Source organism: Microchirus variegatus (assembly GCF_963457635.1).
Source record: "Microchirus variegatus genome assembly, chromosome: 2".
Taxonomy (NCBI): Eukaryota; Metazoa; Chordata; class Actinopteri; order Pleuronectiformes; family Soleidae; genus Microchirus; species Microchirus variegatus.
The window spans coordinates 11,609,472-11,629,243 of record NC_139803.1 but is presented as its reverse complement, the minus strand read 5'-3'; the positions used below and the strand labels follow the sequence as shown (position 1 = coordinate 11,629,243).

At 44.4% G+C, this 19,772-nt stretch overlaps 1 protein-coding gene across 1 annotated transcript in view; it reads left to right on the top strand.

The window, feature by feature from the left end:
- robo3 (roundabout, axon guidance receptor, homolog 3) overlaps nt 1–19,772 on the top strand; it is a gene marked incomplete at its 5' end in the record, with an annotated part of 163,473 nt that overhangs the window by 135,304 nt on the left and 8,397 nt on the right. The window contains 13 exons of the mRNA XM_083910290.1: nt 2,837–3,042; nt 10,872–10,953; nt 12,705–12,873; nt 15,174–15,340; nt 15,529–15,650; nt 15,741–15,957; nt 16,134–16,261; nt 16,355–16,538; nt 16,886–17,134; nt 17,694–17,733; nt 17,825–17,964; nt 18,047–18,364; nt 18,814–18,961. Of these exons, the coding sequence (XP_083766416.1) occupies nt 2,837–3,042; nt 10,872–10,953; nt 12,705–12,873; nt 15,174–15,340; nt 15,529–15,650; nt 15,741–15,957; nt 16,134–16,261; nt 16,355–16,538; nt 16,886–17,134; nt 17,694–17,733; nt 17,825–17,964; nt 18,047–18,364; nt 18,814–18,961 (2,170 nt within the window). The remainder of the gene's footprint in view (nt 1–2,836; nt 3,043–10,871; nt 10,954–12,704; nt 12,874–15,173; nt 15,341–15,528; nt 15,651–15,740; nt 15,958–16,133; nt 16,262–16,354; nt 16,539–16,885; nt 17,135–17,693; nt 17,734–17,824; nt 17,965–18,046; nt 18,365–18,813; nt 18,962–19,772) is intronic.

The window sequence follows — 19,772 nt, the reverse complement described above, 5'->3', positions numbered from 1 at the left end:
ATTGTATCAACAGTGTCGTATTCTCCTACATTTGCGTCCGTGTATCCATGAGCCGACAAAGGAGCCAACAGATGGATCTTCCCCCAGCCCCGGCTCATCCCAGGATAGATTGAAAGGCAATAATGATGACAAAAAAAACAACAACAAAAATACGAGGCTTCAGCTCGGGTTAATGGCTAACGGTACATTTGCACCGTTGGATGTACATATGGATGGGTGTGCACCAAATGGGTGCTTGGGTGACAAAGGCAAATGTGTATCACACCTATAGTTTTCAAGATTGGTTTTCTGAAAAAAAAACTGCTTAACGAAGGGCATTTTCTTTCACATTAGAGTGAAAAATTACTGGATTGAACCTTTAATGAGTGCGAACAATGTTTATATACACATACATAATGGAGAAAAACAGTCAGACGACTGTACGTCATTAGCATTTATCACCGAAAACCAGCGTGCAAACTCCGGTTTTACCCACTTGTTTAATAATTAATGCCCACGAGGCTGAAAATAAACGACTGTGAAACTTTCCCCCCTCCCTGCAAACTGGATGATGCAAAAATCTGTGTCTGTGTGTTTGGAGTAAAAATACTATCTAAATGCAGCACCTTAGCGTCTGAAATCCCCCGATTTCCTCTTTCTCCCCAGCTTCACATGTGATTAATTATTCCACACAATCTGCTGATTTGCACCCCTCATCCCCCTCCTCCCTCCCTCCCACCCTCGTCCGCTTCACAATCCCTTCAAATCTGTCCCAAATGAAAATATCCATCCTTCAAAATGAGCAAACAGTGGGAGTCCTTATCTGATGTAATAAAAAGAGACAACTGGTGATGCCTCTATGCAAATAGCCCCGGCCTCGACATATGCCGCTGTGCTCCCATTCGCGGAGTAAACATTGCTTTTGTTCGGCTCCGTTTGCACTCACTTGTGTGTTGACTTCTTACATATTTACGGTTAGCCTCTATTATCGCGGCGGCGGCGACAACACACTATACATGTTAGGCCGTGCTCCCCGTCTGCGGGGGGATTGTTATGCTGTAGGGTTGATGATATGTTCTAGTTTTATGTGCCGAGTGCTTTGGGACCAGTGGTTACCACCGCACCGTAATGTAAAGAGAAGAAAAGAAAGGGAGGGGGAAAGAAAACTGACTTTATGCTGTAAACAGTCTTCAGTTCTTTCCACATCCTTTTAACGAGGGTTTGTTTGACTCCAAACTCACCATCACTATGAGCTGAGCAGTGTTCATATCACAGTGTTTACATTGGGGATTGAACTTACAGACGTACAGACGTGCACAGCGGCCATATAAGTCCACGCGTTTTCCCCAGTGATGGAGAAGGTTCGGTGTCAGGCATCACATTTATTTACTCAACATGTCCACATCTGCGAGCTGCAGCTGGACAGATGTTGGACGTGTGTGTGTGTGATGTGTAGTGAAGCGCCTTGGTGCCGCTGATGTAAACAAGGCAAATCCAGCACTTATTCATGTGTTCTTTCCATTTCATGAGCTCATGAAAGGGTTCCATAAAACTGTGAGTGAAAAGTAAACGTTCGCATTGTGAAGCCAACGTCAGACAGGAATGTGTCTGCATGTGTTTATCGGACATCTGTCAGATTTCTGGCCGACACACAACCTGCAGATATGGAGCAGAACCTTTAGTTTTATGCAGTATTGAAGTCATGGACATGAATTATTAGTAATAATATAACAAATCAAAAGAAGCCACATAACAAGCAGAATAATGTGCCTGGAATCATGAACACTGCCAAATGCCTAAAATTGAAACTGTATTAACATTTAATAATTCTTCAGCACCTATTAACACATGATTCACGGTGGTTCAGAAACGCTGTGTTTGTTGAAAAGACATTTTAAGTGTCATAAATAAAAGATACAGTCCACTTATTACCTCGTCAAATGGCCCATCAGCCATAGGAGGCAGCTGCATCAGCTTATGGCACCTATTTGCATGTCGAAATGGAGCCAGGGGAGCAGAGAGACGGATGTTCTCTGCCGTTGACGTTTTAGTTCACGCTCAACGGTATATGACGCGGTTTTACAGGCGACTGCTCAAACGGGGCTGCTTGTCTTGGTGACTCAATCTCGTACAATTATGATAAAATGCTACTGTGTATAATGGACTCGAGAGTGAGTTTTCCTCCACTTGTTCCAATAGTTGTGCTGACACTGTTGTGATGGATACTGTGATTGAACACTGTGGTGCAGGATGTTGTGGATTTCACGTCAGGTAAATGTCTGCATAGCAATCAAGTTTTTTATGCCTCTGACAGCCGTAACCATAATGCAGTATCTCAACAATGTCTTAAAGGAAACCCATTCACGACTTGGACTTAAATTGTCAAAGGCCCTGGAATACTAACGCGCAATGCCCGCATTGCGGCATGTGCACGTTGCATATCACGGACAAATATTACAAATACTGAATTTTTGGAAATTCTGGAAATTTCTGTTTCTGGGAAGATGTCGATTTCTGCCGCTAGGAACATATTAGTAAGTTTTTGCGTAGCTTAGCGATTTTGGGCTAATTTAAGAAACTGAGATGACCGTTCTGAAGTTTACCAAATATGAGTATCCTCTGTAAAATTTGAGCTATATTCATTCAACACACCCAAAAATGGCTTAACAATTAAAAACAGAATGGCAGGAACTGTCCCCAGGAACTCTTAAGGGTTAAAATTGCAATTTCTTGAGAGAATCCTTTTAAATTTCAGTTTGACTGCTGATATTTGAATGGTCAAAGGTCAAGCTTCACACTGAGATGGAAGTGGACTCGAGATGGAAGTAGAATCTGACTTTGCCCTCCTTCCCTACAGCCCCTTCAGACCGTGTACCTCCCATCATCCGCCAGGGACCGGCCAATCACACGTTGGCGCCCGGTTCCACCGCTCAGCTCCACTGTCACATCATGGGCAACCCCATCCCCAGCATCCAGTGGGAGAAAGACGGCCAGAGGATCCTGGGAAATGACGGCCGCGTCAGCCTGATGGAGAACGGCACTTTCCAAATCATCAACCTGCAGGTATTTAAAGAATCATTTGACTGTGAATTCGTTGGAAAACAAGAAATACGAAACCCTTTCAACTGCATTATGGTACCTTTCATGCAATGACCTTCAACTTATTTCATTTACATATTCCTAACCTGTCATTCCATCGCACCACACCTCCCAGTCGACTCATTAAAACCCGTTTTTTGATATGCACGCCACTATTTGCACATCAAACGTAACGCGGTTCACACTAGATAAACATATTCCACATTATAAAACAGCAGTTTTAACTAGCTGAGGAGTATGAGGCACTTAAACAGAGGACATTTTTATGGTTGACTCAAGTAATGAGTTTTTATGAGAAGAGGAGAGGTGGGGAACGGAGCAAAATGTCTACGGCGACGCGTGATCTCCATGATAATGAGCGTGCAAGGCCATTAGCAGTCGTTAGCGCCGTCTTACTCAATGCTAATGAAATCCATTCGGCCCAGAATTCCCTCCTGGGTACGAAGGAACACCTGATGTCACTGAGGCTCTTGGTGGCCTCACACTTTAACTGATCCAAGGGTTCTCAATGATTAACGATTGCTGAGACTTGTAATTAAATCCTCAATACATCAGTGCAAGTGGACTGGATGAATGGGAGAGGGAGATGGAAGATGGAAGAGCAGACGCCCGAGTGAGAGGAGAGGATAGTAGCTCAAATAGTGGGCTGTCAAAAGCTTAAAGTACATTTTATGCTGCATTCATGTCATGTGGGGATAAAAAGGGAATGACTTGACAGCTGAGAGCACCAACCTGCAAGGGCTCATGCTTTGGAGCCCATTTGAAGCTGTCAAATGCCATGTTGGAAGTTCTCTGTAGACTTTGGTTCAGTTTGACTGGATTCCACACAGTGAACAGATGTGCCCTTAGGGTGACGGTGTGTTTGATTTCAATGTTTTACAGCAAGCGATAAACATAAAAGGAAAAAAAAAGAAGAAAGAAAGAAGAAAGTGTGTCGAAAACTTTCAGTTGTACCTGACTTGTAAAACGCTGCTCTATTTTATTTGAAATGTTGCTTCTAACATGTCCAGACAATGACAGATGGATACAATGACCGCCACTATCACACTGGCTTCTTTTCAGTGTGTATAGCAGAGCACTTTCTCCTCACACTCTCTCATGATAAAAAGAAGAAATATAATCAGGTTCTGATTCTCAGCCAGGACAAATCACTGTCGACAGTCAGTTGCTGGAAATTCTTAAATGCAAACCCTGCTTGAAAAAACCAGCTTAGCTTTTGTTGTGTTTTAATGCTGGTGACGAGCATTATGCTGGTCTATGCTGGTATATGATGGTCTATGCTGGTATATGACAGTCTATGCTGGTCTACCAGCATCATTATGCTGGTCTTATCTGGTCTATTCTGGTCTGTGCGGGACTATTTTGGTCTATGCTGGTCCACAAGCATCATTATACTGGTCTTTGCTGGTCTGTTCTGGTATATGCTGGTCCACCAGTATCATTATGCTGGTCTTTGCTGGTGGTAAATGCCGGTCTACGCTGGTCTACCAGCATCATTATGCTGGTATTATCTTGTCTATTCTGTTCTGTGCTGGTCTATGCTGGTCCACAAGCATCATTATACTGGTCTGTTCTGGTCTGTTCTGGTCTGTGCTGGTCTATGCTGGTCTATTCTGGTCTATTCTGGTCTATGCTGGTCCACCAGTATCATTATCCTGGTTTTTGCTGGTCTATGCTGGTCCACCAGCATCATTATGCTGGTCTTATCTGGTCTATGTGTGTCCATTCTGGTCTGTGCTGGTCTATGCTGGTCTATGCTGGTCTATGCTGGCCTATGCTGGTCTATGTTGGTCTATGCTGGTCCACCAGCATCATTATGCTGGTTTTATCTGGTCTATTCTGGTATGTGCTGGTCAATGCTGGTCCACAAGCATCATTATACTGGTCTTTGCTAGTCTGTTCTGGTCTATGCTGGTCTATGCTGGTCCACCAGTATCATTATGCTGGTCTATGCTGGCCCACCAGCATCATTATGCTGGTCTTATCTGGTTTATGTGAGTCCATTCTGGTCTGTGCTGGTCTGTGCTGGTCTGTGCTGGTCTATGCTGGTCTATGCTGGTCCACCAGCATCATGATGCTGGTCTATGTTGGTCTATGATGGTCCACCAGCATCATTATGCTGGTCTATGCTGGTTTTTCCAGCAGAGTCCAGTTCATAAATACACAGTCACAAGCTTAGCCAAACAACTAAGGACGGGCAACAGCTCTTCTGTGACCGTTCACTAGTTTGGAGCAGAAATGTTTTTGTTTTTTTTTACACCAAATCTATTACCTAGAAATCACAAACTGTATCAAAAAGTATCAGGATAATATGCCAAAAAAAGAACACATGTAATCCTTAGATCTGCATTCTTCTAGGACTAAAACCACATCTACTCTTCAACAACCTAAACACTGCATATGAAATCCAGTCTTTGCAGCACTTTAAAATCATTTTGACCATTCATTCATTCATTTCTCATCTTCTCATCCTGCTTCTCCTTTGTGGGCGGTGGAGGAGCTGAAGCCAATCCCAGCTGACACTCGGCGGGACTCAGGTTACACCCTGGACAGTCACCAGACTATCACAGGATACGACATACAGAAACAAACAACCATTCACACCTATTGTCAATTCAGATATGGTACTAACCACTGCTGTTTTGGCCATGCTATACTGAATCATGCCAAAACTGTTCAACACAGCATTAAATACACAAAGTTGAAGGATCAGCCTTACATAGAGAAGATATCCTTTGGATTTAAGGTGATGTTACACACACATCATGTGATCAAATTGGAAATTACAGTTCTAGTTTCTATGTTGCATCAACAGTTAAATGAGGTGGCTTGGTATGTAACTAATCAGCCACATTAAAATAAGTCACTGGTGTATAACAGTGCTGTAATATTTACCTTCATCATCAAACAACAATGGAACAATAACGGCTCAGAATCATTTTTCTTAAACCTGATTAAACTAATGACGTCCATCGGTCTTATTTCCACTTTGACAAATAGCACTTATACAAATTCACGTAATTAAAATGCATGTGAGAGATTAATAAAAGCTCTACACATTTTCTCAATTGGAGATTTGCTATGAATCAACTTCCCGCGACATAATTGGACAAGTGTGTGAAACGCATTATATGTAGGGGCGGCGGGCGGGGAGAGAGAGAGAAAAATGAATCAGTGTTCATAAATCACATTTAACCCCGAAATAATCAGTATAAATAAGTTGATCTCATCTGGGCCCCTGGAGGGGGACAGATGGTCTGTTTGTTCCTCACACTCTGGCAATGAGGAGATGCCATTACCATGGGATGTCTGCCAGAAACACACACACACACTACCTCTGTCCCACAATGATGCCAAGACATCCTGGACAGACGGGAAGTGTGTGTGTGTTCCTGTGTGTGTGTGGGGTGTGCATTGGGGACGGTGGGGTGGTTAAAAAGAGGCTGCTAAGCGGTTAATGTGGGCGTAGTCAGCAGAGGCCCTGTGTGCAAGGTAGAAAACAAGGGGTGAGGAACCCAAACAAAGCCCCCGAGGACAGAAAGAAGGAGCACGTGGACACAAAAGACAACAAATTACCGGGTGTAATCGGGTTAGAGTTGAAAATCCACTTTTATGTGAAATCGCAACGTACACGTGTCGTACTCAGTAATTACATTCACCGCCACCTGCATCCGTCCAAAAAAAGATCATTATATATAACCTTCTTTCGTGGTAAGTTCTTGCTTTCCTGTAAACGGTGGGCAAGTGTCATTGTTAAAGAGAGCGCTGACGCAAAAATACTGACATCACTGCACTTTCCACATCCCCTGCATCAGCTGTTGATATGCACTGCAGCTGACGCACAAAAAAAAACACTGACTTTACGGACGTGTGAATAAGCTCAAAATGGCAACAGATGATTTCTGGGAAGAGGCGAAGACATGTCCCTCATGTCAAAGACATAATTAAGCTGTGATACAGAAGTAAATATTCACACATTCCCTCTTCAGGTTTGGAACTCTTCCCCTCCCTCCCTCCCTCCCTCCCTCCCTCCTCCTCTCCTCCTCATCCATTTTCGGCAATCTGTTCCATGCGGTGCCCAGAGCTGCCGCTCCTTGATTAATAGTCAGGTGTCCCGGCTGTTTACCCCACCCGCTCTCCGTGCCGGTTCCCCGGCGCACTGATCAAACTCTACCATCTGGGGACAACGCAGACAGACGCATCATGAGCCAGGCCCACAGGTCAGCTCAAGGTCAAGGCCTATAGAAAGGAGAGGCAGGAGGGGTGTGGGGGTGGGGGGGGGGGAGTCACCTGTCCCGGGTCCTGCAGGACACTCTGACAAGCCACTTAGTCTTGAGTAATTCCTCTGTCAGTGTTACTGATGAGCCGGGGCCCCGAAGACGCAAAGAGAGCAGAATGGCCGAGTGCATCAGCGCCGCTCAGCAAGGCATTAGTCATGATCGGCTCCGTCGTGCATGTCGTCTGCATAATGTATAAGGTTTTCAACAGGAGTAATACGGGCTGCGCTTGCAGAATAGAGTGAATAAAAAGGGAAAGGCTGATTGTGTTTGTGCAATGCGAATTGATGAAGTAAAAAGCGGAGTGAACAACAACTCGCGGCCAAAGCGCAAAAAAACTAATTAGAATTCTTGAAAACACCCCTACACACACACACACACACGCATACACGCACCTGTACGACCACATACGCAACGTGCAACAGGAGAGCTACAGAAGTTTGTTTCGGTGACTCAGCGTTATTGATGTGGTTTAAAAGCTTCCATGTGGGCTTTATGTTGTAAACAAAAAATGACTCAGTATGCACTAATTTCTCACTTAAACATGTTTATTTCGTTCATTGCCCACAATGCCTGAACAACACCACTCAGCTGCTTAAATTGCATCCATCAGCTGTTGATACATGCACTGCACGTGTGCATTTATCTGATATAAATAATAAAAGTAAACCAATACATGGTACATTTAAGGCTTTAATGTAATCCAGGTTCCTCTCTGTTGTACAACTTCATAAAACATTTACACGAGTCATGCTTTCGGGGATAATTCGATATTTTTTTTGGTGCATTGCTGTTGTGGCGCATTAGACCCGGACGCTCCACCAGTGGGACAATAAAATATGATCCGAAAAGTTCAGTAATTTCACAATTTTCAGGTGGATTTCTCCTAGCTGCAGACAGGTTGTGCAAGTGATGTTTCTGCAGCAACTCTAACAGGTCGCAGACCTAAACGGGGAAACATTCAGCGTGGTGTTGAAAAACAGTGTGTGGGAAACTTGTGTAGTCACAACACCAATCCCCAAAGCAGAAAACACTGCACAAATATGATACAGTCATGTTAAATAGTGTTTTTTGACAGTCATGTCGTCTCTTTTTTTTTTTGCCGTTTGGTTGCATCCACGTTTGCACCCTTTCATGCAGTTTGAGCGTCTTGTTAGCCACACGGCCCTGGGCGTATTATAATAGAGCGCGGGATCCATATAAAACAGGAACCTGCTTGTTAAGACATGGTACCGCCGTGCGCTGCTTCTTAAAGAATACGCCCGTGTTTCATGTTTTTTTTTTTTTTTTACAGTTTTCGCTGCACGGCCATGATTTATTTAATACAACTGGAAAGCAAGGTTAAAGCTGCAATGCGGAGCGGTTAGTGAAATGCACTTCCTTTGCCTCATTTGCTAGACAATTAAAAACATGAACAGTTAAAAAGCCAGTTTAGCTTGTGGAGAGGACATCAGTTGAGCTGGTCCTGGATCTCATTCCCTAAAAACGCGCATCAAGGCCCGGGTCTGACGCGCATCTTAAAGTTGTCGTCGTAAACCGACCGAAGGAGAGGACGAAGTCCAAAATGGCACCGAGCGGTAAAGGAAAGCACTGAAACGTTATGTTTCTTGAAGTCACATTGCAAGATTCCCCAGTGTAGGGGCCCCCAACACCGCCTTCTGTTGTAAGCAATTTCACAGGCTGTCTAGCTTTTGGCTTGCCTCCCCAAAAATTAAATTGCCGGCACACAAATACACACACAGGCACATTTATCACACACCTCTTAATTACATCTGCTCGTCGCCTGTCCAGAATGCTAAGTAGCTGTTGAGTATAAAGACTCGGTGCCTCAGAAAATGTTGGAGACCTCTAGCTGGTCATTAAAATTCTGCCCTTTGATCCTTTCCCTTAACTCTCTCCTCCTCTGCTGTGTAGGAATCAGACGAGGAGCATAAAAGCCACCAGCTTGACTTTGGCTCCGACTTCAAATAACTCCGCTGAGAATTTATCATTTATGAAAGAAGCGATATGACCGCAGTTGACAAAACGTTCCGGAGTCGGAGCAGTTAATTAAAGCAGATGTTGAGGCTGTGAGAAAGAGAGGATGCACATTTTCATATTTAGATATAGACATTTTAATAATGTTAATCCAAATTTTACCTTTTTTTTTGCTGAATGTCTCAATTTATTTAAAAAAATTGTGGCTTAAAGTCGGTATCATCCCCAAGTTTGTAATTAACATGCATGGCTTCACGTTGCAAACCCTGGAAATGCAAATCCACGTGCATTACTATGACACACCACGTCCCTTCACAGTGCACCTGTCTGACGACGGAGGGGAAAATTTCATCATTACGCTATATAATATCTGTCTCTGCGCCGCTAACTCAGACCCAATTGTCAACAAAACGTGCTCGGGTTCCATCTGAGAAGGAAACTTTACCCAAGGTTTTTTTTTTTGTTTCCCATGAACCCACTGTGATGCTCGAAAAGCAGATCTCCGGGGGCCTTTTCGAACAAATTCTCACCTCTGTCCGCAGAGACAGGAATTTACACCTCGGCTAAATCTGCCTGTTTAACTGCAACGAAACGGTGAATAATTCCAAGGTGGTTTTCATTGTTACTCATCTGCACACTAATGGTTCTCCTCCTGTGTAAGTTGGGACAAATTTGCACTAAAGACTGAACTTTTTCCATATCCAGACACTCTGGCTTGGCTCCTTTTTTAATTGTTATTCGGAAAGCATGACATTTGGAGTTCTCTCGCATGTGTTTGTGAGTTCTTTTTAGGTATTCTGGCTTCCTCCCACAGTCCAAAGACACGCCGATTGGGGATTAACCTTTTAAATTAACCAAAATTCACCCTGTGTCAGATGAGATTGGCTCCTGCTCCCCTTATGATGCGGCCATGATGAAGTAATAACCAAGTGAACAAGTGAGGCAGCTAAATCTGCTAAAACAGCTCCTTTCCAATTTGATGACAGGATAATTCCTGAATCCATGATTCCATGAATCACCATATAATCAAATAAATACATGATGGAGGTGGCTTTAAGTGATCAGCAGTGAATTAGCTGGTAATGAGACTCAGGATTACAGAGAACCATGAAGCTATACGTCACCATTCATCCATGGTGCGATTGCCTTTTATAATTTTTCATGCAAGTATGTTTTTGGTCATCTTTTTTGGGAGGCGGGCTTTGATTTTTGGTCGTGAAGCGAACAGACGCGAACACGTTGGCATCAAAGGTGCAGCCTGCTACGAACAGATACTAAAAAAGCTAATCTCATTCCATGTGAAAAGTGATCTGTTTTGTGTGATTTGCAGCTCTCTGTTCCCGCCAGCGTTTCATCCACACCTACTTTCCTCTGCTTAGTATTCTGAGGACAAACACTCTGCTTTCAGAGATATGACATTTAGTCTCAGTCACTGGTAATGGGCGCATTAACATAGTATCACCCTTACACACACACACACACACACACACTCACACACACACTTACTAAACTAATGATTCCCATTTTTACTGTTGCCAGGAAACGGACTCTGGGGTTTACACCTGCCTGGCTTCCAGCTCCAGCGGAGAGACGAGTTGGAGTGGAGTGCTCACAGTCAAAGGTAAATTGTCTCTGTGTGATTTTAAGTGAAACGCAAAATGACAGCTCTGCATGTGGAGATGCCGTCGATAATAGGACAGAGATTTTATAACCAACCAAAAAAAAGATAGATAGATTAAAGAGAAGTGTTTAAAACAGCATATTTGTGCCCACTGTGTAACACTTTTACTGCTGTGCTGAGGAGCCAAACTTGGTCACCTGGTGTGTTTTTGACTTATAAGGAGTCCAAGTAACGAGAGACTCTCCCTTGTGACCATTTAATGAATGGTTAATTAAACAAGTAGAGTCTAATAGAAGCTCTTAAATCCCTGCTGGTTCAGTGGCATGGTGTCGAGGTTAAGATAAACACATAGCATGGGATAAATAATGGTTATTATTGGTTATACAGCTTAGTTATATGATATTCTGATGATTTGTCAGTTACAATATTCTGTTCTGAATGTATGAATCCTCCAAATGAAGGCCAGTGAATCTGCAAAAAAATAGAAAAAACAGTGTGGATCGGGAACTTTTAACAAGAACGAGGTTAAAACCAGGGACATTTTAAGAAAAAAACATGATTTTAGCTATTTAAGACTATCTGCTGTCAGACTATTCGCTCCCCATACCAGAGTCCATTGACAAAAATAGCAATTTTACCTCTGAGGCAACAGGAGTTGTTGATCCAACGCTTCCTCCTTCATTAAGTTTAACTGTTATTTTATGACTCGGTTGTCTGAAAGTGTTCTTTTTTGGATTTACCTCAATGACACAAACTCACTGATGGAGGCAGCAGCAGACCAATAATTCACTGTCACATGAGCTAAAAACTGCTGCTTTTGTCAATGGACTCTGGTGCAGAGGAGTCAGCGGTGACCATGTATTAGTATCTTACCTATCTAACTTCACTTTAAAGTCCAGTGTGTAATATTTAAGAGGGTTTACTGTCAGAAATTGAATAACTAGACATAAATATGAAAGAAAAGGACTTTATTTAGAGTTTAGGCAAGGGCTTTGCCTTAAATAGACCCCCATCTTGCACCATGTGTCTAGAGCTGCCCCAAATATACAAACCTGCCCTTGCTAGTTTACATTTCATACTAAGTAAACTGACAAGGGCCACCCTAGTTGAGTGCGTCTGTGGTTTAAAAGAAAGTTTTAACAACTGCAGTCCCATCCCGTAGATTATTCCATTATCAATACTCGTCAAATTACTTGTTTCTCGTACCCGCGCGATAAGTAGGATAAATGTGCAGTGAAATGGCCATCATCGTGGAAAAATATCTCAACGAGGGGATGTAAAATCCTGATGTGGAGCAACAGGGCTTTGAATCACCCCGAAGGGCCTCGCTGCACATTATCCCTTACTTAAAAGATGCTATTAGATACCGCACAGTGGCTTTAAAGCAGTTGAATCCCAGCGCACCAGTGAGGCTATGCCTTTTTTTTTATTTTCCTCCACTGCCATTAGCGTGCAAGATATTTTAAAGCAGTAGAGATTTAATTTATGACGTTCAATGAGGGAGTTATGACCGAACCTAACAAGCTGCTCCGATGACACTGTTCGCATCTCACACTTGTCAGAGCGAGTGATAAAGGGGAGGAGATGTGGCGGCGGTGAGGTTGATGCACGTCAACATAAGATGGATAATACTTGTATTGTATTGTATTTTAGACAGTGTTTATGATGTGGAGTAGATTAGGAAGCGTTATTGCTGCAGGCAAATGTTGCCACCAAATTGTCTACCTTATTTCCTTCTTTCAACCGCATAGAGAGTGCAGACCCGTCAGTGGCTCAGACCACAGAGCCGTTCCAGCTGCCAGGTCCGCCGCACAAACCCATTGTCACCGACGTGTCCAAGAACAGCGTCTCTCTGACCTGGCAACCCAACGCCCACGAGGGAGGAGCTGCCGTCACCTCCTACATCATAGAGGCCTTCAGGTGAGTCTTCAGTGCGGTTCCCGTTCTGATTCAGATGACTTTATTTATCCATTAGGATGTTTATTTGTGTGAAAGCACCGTACGCAGGGATGGAGTTTGAGTTGTGCATGTGTAGGAGGCAGAACAGTCACTCAAACTTACTCACTCGCTGTGAATTATCTGGAGGTCTTCCTTGCTGTGTTTACACTGCTCACTCTGACCTTTTCTGGAAATGTAACCAAGGAACTGGGCAGAGAAAATGTCCAGAGTATGTATATACATCTTAATAACATATGACGGTACAACACACCACGTCTGGAGAACATTTAGCAGTAGTTTCCATTTGTGTTAGAAAAAGGACCAGTGGACACAGTGCTGTGGTTTTGGCTGATATCGGTTCATAATCATGGTCCTCAAGGACATAACCAGACCCTTTACTACTCCTCTCCCCCTTTGCTATATCCTTTTTTACATTCAACCCAAATGTGTGTCAGTATTGCGTCTCCTGCATTTTGCTCACAGTTTACAGCTGTGCTAACACGTGAAATATAAGTAGACCTTGAGAGACGACGACTCAGTTGGCAGGAGAACGACAGCATAAAGTGTTTTCACAATATCACACTTCACCGCAAGATTTACACGTCACTTATGATCAAGTAAGAATGATTCATAACAAGTCATGAATGTACAGAATATGGACACACGTGTTACACGTTGGCAGATTTATATAAAAAAAAAAAAAAGGACTTTGTCATCTTGCTCAATCCTCTGCGGCAAATCCCATGAACCTGAATAGACCTCAGTGGAAGCCTCCAGGTGCTGTCAGTTGAGAGGAAGTTCACCTTGGATCAATTAGGGGGGGAAAAGTAGATTGAGCAGAATGGGTGGTTTCGACGGATGAGAGTGAGCCTCCAGATTACAGGGAAATGTGTCCCTCCAATTTGATTTAAAAAAAAAAAAAAAAAAAAAGGGGAACACCGGCAGAGCTTAATCAGATCCAGACTTAAGTCATGGCCCTTGGCAGCGACTCAGCGTTTCCGAGTAACGCAAACTGATTCTATATAAAGCAGCTGAGAGGGCCCACTGGGATGTTTGCAATAACATTTCCTTGCCCGAGGTGTCAAGGTTTGTTTGTGGGACCACAGGGACAGGAGAGGGTTGGAGCATGCATGTGTGTCCTGTAGACTACAGGAGAGACTGCTTTCATTTTCTTTCTTTTGGGGACACAGCCGAGTGTCTCTCTATCAAAGTTGCTTTAAATCGCACGCGCACGCTTGCGAATGCACGCATGGACACCCACAAATCCGTGCAGCTATCCTTCTCAAAAAGTTATCTCTACCTAACCTGCGTAAAACCTATTCAAATTTTAGCCCAAACATAAGATTTCTCAGAAATAAGGTTCTGTTTTGGTCTTTACTGGGACCACAAGGTCAGTGTTAATGCCTGAAAAGGTCTCAAAGTGTTAATCGAGTACAAGTACATCCATACAAAGACATGATTCACAGACAGTATTCATTCCTCTGCAGTCTAATTGTGCATTTTGACACTAAAGCTGTTTCACCACAATCCCCCCACAGTGCCCTTGGGGTAAAAATCTAAAAGTGGTGAACAAATGCTTGGGGAGTTCTTTGTTACCGCTGTTACAGCGACAATAATATGCACGGTGAATAAACGGTGGGGGGGGGGGGACAGGGTCGGAGTGTTTTGACTTCTGTAGGGTTTAAGCCACAAAGCTGAGCTTTATTACAGTCGCCTCATTCATCAGGACATATAAGATGAGAAGGGAAAACAGATTCTGTCACAACCTTGAGATTTTCTCCTCATGCACTGGTAGTTTGCGTTGAAAAGCACTGGCACAGTATGAAATAGGTGCAAACACACACATAAACAGCCGTTTTTTTGCTGGTGGAATGTAATTACACAGGCTACATTTACGTCAATCGATCAATAAATCTAATTTTATTTCCCCTCATAGAACTTAAGATGAGATTTCTGCTGTTGTTAATTACACGGGAGAGGAGAGACTACTCTTACTTAACCTTTTGTGCTGGTGCTTTTATTAAATTACTTTTCCTGGCTCTTCACACTCGCTGTACAAATTAATATTTTCCCAGACAAAAAAAAATGTTTTTCTAAGATGTGATGCTGTGTTATAAATGATCAAAGTAACAGCAGCACGTACAATTAGAGCTTAAAGGATTAGCTGACTAATTCCTCAGTTATTATGGAATTATTGAGCATTAACAGTGAAAAAAAAATATGTCGCCTGCCCAAGCTGAGATGTCAAAGTGATACATTATTATTATTATGTTTTTGTACAGCCAATCAGCAGGCAGCAAATGGCAGACCGTGGCCGACATGGTCAAGATGGAGACGCACACAATCACCGGTCTGCTCCCCAACACCGTCTACCTGTTCATCGTGCGAGCCGTCAACGCTTACGGCCTGAGCGACCCGAGTCCCATCTCCGAGCCCGTGAGAACACAAGGTCAGTCTGCGTCCTCGGATTATACTACGCCTTTAAACGGGGGTCGTGTTTATCCTCGTCAACTTGTCGAACACCGCTATAGATAGAGCCAAGTGTTTTGATTTAGTTTGTCAGATAAGTGTGAAAGGTGCCTGGGCAGCGGCAGCAGCAGCATCCAAAGCAGTGAATCTGTGTGTTTCCCCCCTCAGATGTGAGTCCTACAGGTCAGGGCGTGGACCACAGGCAGGTGCAGAGGGAACTGGGAGAGGTGGCCGTCCAGCTTCAAGAGCCTGTAATACTCTCACCCTCTTCCATCCGGGTGGCATGGACCGTAAGTGTTTTTGTTGTATATACATATAAAGAGGCAGTGTCGATGGTCGCTTAATCTCAATCTGTCATCTGCATTTTATATGTTCTGAAGGTCGACCGTCAGTCTCAGTACGTTCAGGGTTACCGCCTCTTCTACCGAGCCAGTGGCGGATCCTGGCTCCTCCAGGACATCAACTCCCCGTCGGAGCGCAGCACAGTCATCGGCAGCCTGCTCAGGGGATCCGAGTACGAGATAAAGATCCGTCCGTACTTTGACGAATTCCAGGGAAGGGACAGCCGGACGTTGTTGGTGCAAACCCCAGAAGCAGGTAAGGAGAACTGAACTGATCAGAACTTTAGATTTAAAAGAAGAGAGCAAATGTATTTCTTTATTTGAAAAGAAGATGTATTTCCTCCAATGCCACAGCACATGCCACGTTTATTTCCAGTGTTGCATTCACTGTCCCCGTGTATGAGTATGTGGATGACATAATTCCTCTCACAGTCCCCAGCGCGCCACCCAGAGCTGTTACAGTGACAACAGTGAAGCTAAGCAACGCCTCCAGCAGCGTCAGCGTCTCCTGGGAGCCTCCACCCACTGAGATGCAAAACGGTGTCATCCAGGAGTACAGGGTAAACACGCCCTGACACACACACACACGTGTGAGAAACAAGCACAAAAAACAAGAAAAAAAGGCAGCTCTAAATGTGTCATTTCCAAAACAGGTTTGGTGTGTGGGCAGCGGCGGAGACAACCAGACGCGCTACTACATCAACAGGACGGTGGACGGGAACACGCTGTCCACGGTGCTGAAAGGCCTGATGCCCGGGGTTCTCTACCAGGTGGAGGTGGCGGCGGTGACCGGCGCCGGCATCGGCACTCGCAGTCAGCCTGCGTCCGTCCTCATCAGTGAGTCCACGACGTTAAAAATCGGGGCGACTTCTCTGGTCTCTAAGATGACTCGTCTGGAGGAAAATGAACCTACTTCACGCTTTTTCGTTAAACCTGAAGAGCTAATAGTCTTAAACGCTAGTTTTGGGTCTTCTTCAATAGCACATGATGTCCATTTTTTTTTTTAAATTATGTTAGATGATAAAGCACACGTCACATATGATTGGACATAAGATTGACAGCGAGTATTATCCAGGAGGAGCTTCCTGGTTCAAAAACTGACACACTATGTCTATTTTTATATACAGTTACATGTCTATGCCAGCTTGTCCCACTCATCTTTTTCTATCCCCCCCCCCCTCCAGAGCTGCCAGCTGAACAGCCCTCCGTGTCAGGCGGTGGTAGCGGCAGTGGCAGCAGCGACGGCGACGAGGAGAGCAGCGTAAGTCTGGCCGAGCAGATCACCGACGTGGTGAAGCAGCCGGCGTTCATCGCGGGCATCGGCGGAGCGTGCTGGGTCATCCTCATGGGCTTCAGCATGTGGATCTACTGCAGGCGCAAGAAGAGGAAGGAGCTGAGCCACTACGCCGCCTCGTTCGCCTACACACCAGCAGGTCAGCGAGAAAGATCGCGCGGTGCGGCGGGTGGTTGCTAATGACCTGAAGCCGTCTGCTGTCTTTCCTATGGAAAAAAAAGTCATGAATATGAATCAGGCATTTTGTATTTACATACAATTTTTTGAAGCTGTGTGTATGTGTACACGATAGTTTAAGAACATCTCGAGGGTATTCTTTCATAGGATAAACTGTTTTCATTTTAGTGGTCAAAGGTAAAGGTAACTGTCAAAAACACCATGAGTAAATCCTTTTAAATGCGGCAATCCATTGACTTGAGGATTAACCTTTTAGAGGTCGGAGCAACCTTGAACTGTGACCTCACAAACCTTATTTGCTGTTGTGAGGCATTATCTTAGAGAATCTTTTAAAATTGGTCAAAAATGTTCACCTGGATCCATTAAAATAACTGCTTGAGGTAAATTTGGTGGCCATGGGTTAGCATCAGTGAGCATCTACAATGTAAATAGTCATGAAAATAAAGAAAAAACATTCAAATGAGTAGTGTGTCCAAACATTTCCAATTAAATCCTCATCTTTTACACTTTTTCTTCTGCAGTTGGTTTTCCTCACGGAGAGGCATCAGGACTCAACGGAAGGTAATTTACGTCCCATTTAAATTCCGTCTTTCTCGTTTCAAAGTGCACTTCGCGATCTCTAAAAAAGCCGCTTGATGTCATGCCTCTTTAGACCCAGCGTGATGGGAGGCAACATCGGCAACTACCCGTGGCTGGCGGACTCCTGGCCCACCACCAACTTGGTCCACAGCGGCAAAGAGGCCGTCAGCTGCTGCACCACCAACCACGACACGGCAGAGCGATACTACAACGGTACGATGCTGCTCGGACACAGAAGTGCAATAATAAACCTGACTTAACCCCAAACTAACACACTCCAAATATAACTGTGTAGAAGCTGGTATCTCCAACTACTTGAATCAGACGGAGAAGTACAGCATGGGAGGCTCCACGGAAGGTCCCATTTACAGCACCATAGACGCCACCAACGAGGACCTGCACGGCTTCACCTACGCCTCCACCACCCCTTACGCTTCCACCTCCATCATGCCTTTCACCAACCAGGCACCAGCCCACAGCAATGAGCAGCAGCAGCAGCAGCAGCAGCAGCAGCACCAGCAGCAACAGCAACAGCAGCAACAGGACGACGGACACTGGATCATGCCAGCGGGGCCCTCTGGGGCTCAGTACGCTCAGCCTGACCGCTGCACTGGTGAGGATGCGCCGCAGACTTGATCTTATCTTAGCCTTTGTTTCAGCGAACACAGATCCTCTTTGTTGCAGCTTATCAACAGAGGCAGCAAAGCATGTGTTTCGCCGCAGTTTCAGTTTCCTCAGCTCCCCGCAGACGCACCAACTGACGACTCACCGCTCCTTGTTTCACACTCCCCCAGTGAAGTCTGGTGATTAAGCGTTCTCCAGCACCCAGGCCATTAAAAATATATTGAATCTTCAGTTTTTTGTTCATATAAAGTCTAAACTGCAGGGGGTTCTCACATTTATATTACACATTTATCTCTATTAATGAGTTTATAAGCACTGCTAGGAAACGGTTAAATTGAGAATCGATTGGCGATATTTGATAAGAATCTCATTTTGTTTCTGCCAAAATATCCGTCACTTCCAAGAATCTTAATGATCCTCTGTGTGTCTGTTTTCCAGGGAAACCAAGACAGAAGGCGATGGGGAAAGCGGTAAAGACGCCGTCTCTGACCTGGATGGAGGCGCTGCCGCCGCCGCCCGTCGAAGACCTGGACCAGTGCGAGCAGGACGAGCTGGACGAGCCGCTCCCCGAGGACATGGACTTAGGGTGAGTCACGCTCTTCCTTTTTCCTCTTTGCTCACATTAGTGCGCGACACAGCGACGTTATCACGAAGACTTACTGTCGCTCCCAACAGGAACATTAAGTGCCAGGACCAATGTGTTTCTTATGGTCCTCATGCCTCTGGCTCTGACAACTCAATTATTTCGACCTCGTTCAGCCGCCTCGGTGATTTAGCCGTTTCTTTTGCCTCTTAAAACACACTTAAGTTTAAGTTATCGTATCAGCATTTTGTCCACACAGAAGCAGCATTTTTGAAGCCCTGAGTTGGTCATTGTCGTCTTCCTCTTCTTCTCTTCGGCAGGGCTCAGGTTCTCGAACCTAATTTCACCGTCCATGCAAACCAAAAAAAAAAAAAGAATTGTTTCGGAACCTGAAAAGTTCTTCTTCTAGTTGTTCTTTCTTCTTCTGGGTTGTGAAAACGAGCAGGAAGTAGAGGAAGTACGAAGAAAAAGTGCTGGTGTTGCGTTTACTTCCGCCAGAGTAACGCGGAATAACGTTCTCCCACGATGGTTCCTATTAAACTGGTGTGAACGTTGGCAGAAATGTTTTTGAATTTATTCAAAATAAAACTTTATTCGAAAAAACGTCTTGGCTTGAAGTCGTTTTGGGCCGTTGCGCGTGGATGGAGACATTTCCTGAAACGATGCTGTTTATGGAAAACCTTTTCAAAAAGACAAAAGATAGTGTGTGTTTTATCCTTGTGTTTTCTCTGTGGATAAAGACTTAGCTGTGTTCCTCTTCACCAGTCACTAACTGCAACCTCAGGGCAAAACTATTATCACATTCATAATGGCA